We start from the raw sequence: 6,631 nt of genomic DNA on the forward strand, positions 1-6,631 counted from the left end.
CGAACATGCAGGAGAGTGAAAGGTATGCACGGGAAATAGTGAATTGGCACAGTGTGGTATATAAAGGTTGACTTGCTAACAATAAAAAAAACAAGGGAATGTGAAGCATCCTGGTGAACCATGGAAAGGTCTGTGGGGGTACTGGTTATGGATAAGGAGCTGTGGTTTCGGTGCATCACACATTCCAGCCAAAGAATGGATGAGAGCAGATGCGGCCTTTCTTCATGTTCCTGACACTTCCTAGCTAATGGAGAAAACAGTGATCAAGTATGAATTTATCTGTCTCTGATGCCTATTCCCTTCAGGAACTCCTTCAAGGGGATGGCCATGGCAAAAGAGTCTTCACAACTGGTGAACTCTCGTGCTGCTTTTTAGCTTCTAGTTCCTTGCCCTTAACTGGCCACTGGCAGAGGGCTACTTTAGCACAGTGTTTTCAGAGATTCCTACATAATATTCTTATCTACTACTTCAAGTAAAAAAGAAAAAAAATGATGATATGAATGTCGAGAGCATGTATTGGTTCAAAAACCTGTATGATGAAAGACAAGGGTAAAGATGTGGCCTGACATATTGTAAAACTCCCTTCCCATAGAGTACACATATGTAATGACAAATTACATACAAACACAAACATACTCAAGCGATGGGACCCCACAGGTATAAAACTCCCTCCCCCAGATTAAAAACATAATTACAAAGCAGTAAACATTACTGATCATAAGTGAGCATGTTCCCACCCTGGGTTGGGCCTACAAGGGTTCAAATCCTGAACACAGCACTTGGCCCACACCCAACCCAAGTATTCACCTTTACCTCAGGATAGGTCAGGAAATGGGTACCTGACTTAAGCTGGGAGTGAGTGTGTGTAAACACATAGGAGTTTAGACTATTTACATAAATACAAGGTTAAGAGAATGGAGAACAAGAGTGCAAAACTCTCCCAATAATACCCAAATAGTAATCACATACACACAATGTGATTACAGTAAATAGCGACATAAAGTAAACTATTCAGATAAATATGCCAAAATTAGTTTCCCTCCAGAACCTGCAGGTGTCTAAGTTTTTATTTTTTGTTTCAGCTGCAGTGTAAAGTGGGATATGTGACCCGCACCACCTGCTGCTTCCTTACGATGAGCAAGTCTATCAAGTCTGAAGTTGTTGAAGTACCCCAGAAGAACATATACCTACAAATAACATCAAGTCCTTTGGGCTCTCAGGAAACACAGCACAGGAAGCCAGTGTCATGATGAGCTCTGTTTATGTAAATGCTACCGAAGGTTTACAAAACCAGTTTGCCTTCCTTGTTGCACTTTTGACAAGACTATAACTAAGTGTTTAGTCACAGTGTAGAACTTGCCTTCAGGTCTGTGGTTGTGCAGATGTAAAAGTGAGAAGTGTTAGATACTGTCGATAACATGTGAGATTGCTCATGGGATGCCAGAGATAAGCTTCATGTCCCAGACTTTGACAATGTCTGTTAGTGTCAAGGGAGAGAAAAAAATGTAAACTGCTTCTTTACAAGTCAGTATTCCTTTAAGTAATTAGAACATAAAGTTACGATTATATATAAGGTTCATGAATGTATTGGATAAGGATATATTTGATGAGGATATTCCAGTTTTGTGTAAGCAGAGACATTTTACAGAGTCCCAGACTGTGGACTTTCTAGAGGTCTATAAAGGGAGTTGAATGTAAATGGAGGGTCAGGAATCAAAAGTCAAAACACATTTAGATATATTTTTGTATCCTTAGATTTATTTTTTCCCTGTAACTGCAATACACTATTCAAATATAATGAAAATTGTTGCGCAAAAACTGTATGAAGCCTCAGTATCCTGATTACTTGTGTATGTTTCCCTTCCTTGTTTTGTGATCAACACATGTAGCTGATGGTGTCCCATACTGGTTAACTGTGCTTAAGTGTGATACAAAACTAATCCAATTTTTGGTGCACTATATTAAACATTTATCTTGTGTGTTGTGAATTCTCAGATGTGTTACTCATCATTTGATATTCAATTTGTCATACATTTTCTAGCAATTTGCAAATGTACTTGTAAATAATTTTCCTTTTGTGTAAACAAAAACTCATTGTGACAAGAAAGGAACCACATTATTCAGTTTGTAATCTGAATAATCTTAATCTTAGTGTATGAAAATGTAAATGAAAGGAACACAAAACAAGAGGAGTCATACACGAGAAATTGGAAATAGTCACAAGCTATTACTTGGTATTCACTTATGTGAACAGATCTGGTTCTAGTTTTGCTTTAGAGTGAACATTTCCCTCACGGAGGTCTCATTTAAAAGCCTCAACACTGTGACAAGACTGAAAAATTCTGCAAGTGTGAAAACATCTGTGTTGGTTGTTGTAATCATTCAGTGTTGTATTTATGTATGTCATAAAGAACCAAATCAAAATTTCCTCTTGATCAACGTGTACACAGCGAGTGAATGTTGTGATTTCTTGTGATACAGGCAGCAGGATCAGTCCACATTTTCCAAATACCAGCTACTTTCTTGGTGTCAACACTGTGTTCTAACTACAGCAAAACCCAATCTGCTCTACAGCTTGGTCATTACCGTTTTTAAACTATCACTTACCTGGTAAAAGTGTTATTTCATGTGTAAAGTTCATGTCATGTTTCTATGGTGCTTGAAAATGTTTGAAAATTGAAAGCGATCACAGTGCCCCAAAAGCAGGAGGAAAAAATACTACAAATAGTGACATCCGAGTTTGTTTTCAAGGTGTTTTTAGTGGTGATTAGAGCCAAGACAACCCAGATCCATGCCCCAAGGGTAAAGAGGGCAGCAAACTTGACCTTCCATGATGGGAGGAACGACTGTCATAAGTGAAATGGTTACCAATGGGACCACAGCAGCAGGCAGCGCCAACATCAGCGTGGATGGTGTGGTTGATGCAGACAGTAGTCCAGAATGGGCAGACTTGGCCATAGGAATAGTGAAGGGTTTATGTATGGCGGTGATCATCGTATGTGCCGTATTGGGAAACCTCCTAGTGGTGGTGAGTGTGGTACGTCATCGTCGCCTTCGAGTCATTACGAATTACTTTGTGGTGTCTCTTGCCATTGCAGACATACTGGTGGCTCTCATGGCAATGCCATTCAATGCCAGTGTGGAAATTACTGGGCGCTGGTTGTTTAGCTACCGCATGTGTGATCTCTGGAATTCTTTTGATGTGTTTGCGTCCACTGTGTCCATCCTACATTTGTGTTGTATCAGTATTGACCGGTATTATGCCATCGTGCGTCCACTGGAGTACCCAATGGTCATGACACAGGGACGTGTGGTGATCATGTTGTGCCATGTGTGGGTGGCACCCTTGGTCATCTCTTTCCTACCCATCTTCATGGGCTGGTACACCACTGCTGAGCATCTGGCCGTGCGTGCTGCCAACCCCAGCCTCTGCATCTTCCAAGTCAACTCCACATATGCTGTGGTGTCATCATCCATCTCATTCTGGATGCCCTGCAGTGTGATGGTGTACATGTACTACCGCATCTACCTGGAAGCAGCGCGTCAGGAGCGCATGTTACACAGACACACCAGACTCTCCAGTGCCTCCCAGGCTTCCCATGCTGCTGTTGTGGTCTCCAACAACTCCACAGCCACCACCATCACCACAACCAGTGTGGGCAGCAATGGCATTGGGTCTGACCTTCCTGGCAGTCAAGGTCTTGGCAGTGGGGGCTCTGGTCGTCGACTCATGGCTCACCGGCCCTCTAGTGATACCCAGGAGGCCACGCCAACCAAAGAGCGCAACCTTATCAAGCTGAAGCGAGAGCACAAGGCTGCCCGTACACTGGGCATCATCATGGGTGCCTTCATCGTATGTTGGCTTCCCTTCTTCACCTGGTATGTCACCATCACACTCTGTGGTGAAGCCTGCCCGTGTCCTGAAATTATTGTGTCAATCCTCTTCTGGATCGGATATTTTAATTCCATGCTCAATCCCGCCATTTACGCTTACTTCAACCGTGACTTCCGGGAGGCATTTCGTCGAACCCTGCAGTGTGTGTGCCGTTACGGCAGACCAATTGACCCTTGGCGGGGTCAGTTAGGGCCACCCTACGACTCTGACCTCTGTCTCCAGCACAATGGCCACTCCACAGTAATCAAGGCAAAGACACGACGTTACAGCACTGAATGTGGTGTGTAAGTTCCCCTTCCTATACCTTCTGTACACAAGCATAATAGAGTCTATTTTGGGTAGATGTGTCCAATGTAATGGTTTGTACTTTCCCCTACACTCGTACAAGCCAAACAGCTGTATTAGATCTCATGAATAAATATGTATTAACATCGATTTTCTTGTTAAAGTATATCCTCAACCCAAAATAAGGTCTTGTCGGTAAGTTTTATGATGTTAAATGTTAATACCCAAGATATTATAACTCAATCTTTCCTCACTCATTCTCTCCATGTGCCCAAACCATTTCAAAACATCCTCTTCTGCTCTCTCAACCACGCTCTTTCTATTTCCACACATCTCTCTTACCCTTACATTACTTACTCGATCAAACCACCTCACACCACACATTGTCCTCAAACATCTCATTTCCAGCACATCCACCCTCCTGCGCACAACTCTATCCATAGCCCACGCCTCGCAACCATACAACATTGTTGGAACCACTATTCCTTCAAACATACCCATTTTTGCTTTCCGAGATAATGTTCTCGACTTCCACACATTCTTCAAGGCTCCCAGGATTTTCGCCCCCTCCCCCACCCTATGATTCACTTCCGCTTCCATGGTTCCATCCGCTGCCAGATCCACTCCCAGATATCTAAAACACTTTACTTACTCTAGTTTTTCTCCATTCAAACTTACCTCCCAATTGACTTGACCCTCAATCCTTCTTTCTTTCTTCTTTCAAACTGTTCGCCATTTCCCGCATTAGCAAGGTAGCGTTAAGAACAGAGGACTGGGCCTTTGAGGGAATACCCTCACCTGGCCCAATTCTCTGTTCCTTCTTTTGGAAAATTAGAAAAAAAAAAAAAAAAAAAACGAGAGGGGAGGATTTCCAGCCCCCCGCTCCCTCCCCTTTTAGTCGCCTTTTACGACACGCAGGGAATACGTGGGAAGTATTCTTTGTCCCCTATCCCCAGGGATGTGTTTTACTGTTATATTTGTTAGAAATTGTGGGATTAGTGGTTGGTTATTGAGTGCTTTGGTTGGAAGCAATCCAGTCCTATTGCATAAATCTGAGTCATAGGATGGAAGAGGGGACAAAGATCCTGGATGCACTGAGGAGTGTATTGTAGAAGAGATCAGCATCTGTCAAGGCAAAGAGGGGTTTGTTTGAAGGTATAGAACTGTACAGTAAGCAGTGTTTTACTGATGCAAGTCTTGAGCCTTAAATGTTGGATATGAAATACCTGAGAACTATGTATGATCTCATAAGAAATGACTGTAAGAGAGATAATTGGAACTAACAGGAGTATGACTAAAAAGGACATTCAAACTTGCTTGCCCTCATTCATTCCTGGCACCACCCTGCCCCACAGGAAATAGCATCACTACCATCACTTAAGCAAGGTAGCACCAGGAAAACGGAAAAAAATGCCACATTCTTTCACAATCTAGCTGTCATGTAATGCACTGAAACCACACATTCGCCATGTCTCACATTAGCATCAAGAACAGAGGACTGATCTTTATATGGCAAAGTGATGAAAAAGTCATTTAAAATGAAATGCAGTACAAAGGTAGAAAATTTAGATTCCTTTTCCTGTGTAATATGTCTAAAACTGCTTATAGATATAGATATCTATTAAAATACATACCATACCCATATGATGTATATTCATACCTTCATAATACTTCAAAACAAGTACATACCATGCAATTACACATATCTGCATCTCTTAGTACGTCTCTCCATTAAGGTACATAACATTCAAAGCACAGCAGCCCTAATACTTTGGTTCATCATGCAACTTTACAACTTTGTATCAAAGCAATCATAGTAATGCTTCCCTAGTAACCTGAGTACATGCAGGGAAAATGGTCTTTTAAATAATTACAATACCAATTCAACCGCAGCTGCTCACACTCCAAAATCTTTACCCATATTGAACTCACTCTGTCAGGCACTTTGCCTATACACACATTCAAAAAATAAAATAAAATTAATACTCCTTTTGGAACATACATGAAACAGGATAAGGGAAGAGGTTAAGCATTTACAAAAACTTAAATGAAAGTACAAAAAACAATGCATGAAATCACATCCTTTCGAAATAGCAGAGTAAGATCATCTTTGGCTTTACCCTTGGTTACTTTAATTTCCCAAGTGGAAGCCAAAAGAAGAAATATATTTTTAATGTAATTCAGTAATTGTGTCTTTCTGTATACAACTGATTTCATCACAACCCTTGAAGCCACCAATAATTCAATAACCATTATGCATATCCACATGTAATTTTCTAACAACCCAAGTTAAGGATTCTTCATAAAAAAAGATAGTCAGTTGGGGAAATTCTTCCAATAAGAAAACCTTCTTGTTCACCACACAAACCAGTCTTCTAAAAGTCTCTTTTTTACTAAGCTTCCATATGTTTACTAATCCAGTTCATCCATGGGCTAAAACAATAATGTGGA

The 6,631-nt window shown here is 41.2% G+C and overlaps 1 protein-coding gene across 12 annotated transcripts in view; it reads left to right on the forward strand.

Annotated features, from left to right (window-relative positions):
- The window catches only part of LOC139746214 (octopamine receptor beta-2R-like), a 413,324-nt gene extending 408,994 nt beyond the window's left edge, over window positions 1-4,330 (forward strand). For 7 of the 12 annotated variants that reach the window (XR_011712112.1, XR_011712110.1, XR_011712107.1 and 4 more), the window contains one exon: window positions 1,083-1,222. Coding sequence is in view for 5 of the 12 variants with exons in the window: in XM_071657180.1 (XP_071513281.1) it covers window positions 2,831-4,183 (1,353 nt within the window). In the remaining 7 variants the exon portion in view is untranslated. Of the gene's footprint in view, window positions 1-1,082 lie in introns of all 12 variants that reach the window. The other 5 variants (XM_071657180.1, XM_071657176.1, XM_071657177.1 and 2 more) reach the window with 1 other exon arrangement.
- Window positions 4,331-6,631: the final 2,301 nt, after the last annotated feature.

The sequence above is a fragment of the Panulirus ornatus genome, chromosome 64, assembly GCF_036320965.1.
Source record: "Panulirus ornatus isolate Po-2019 chromosome 64, ASM3632096v1, whole genome shotgun sequence".
In the NCBI taxonomy this organism is placed as follows: domain Eukaryota; kingdom Metazoa; phylum Arthropoda; class Malacostraca; order Decapoda; family Palinuridae; genus Panulirus; species Panulirus ornatus.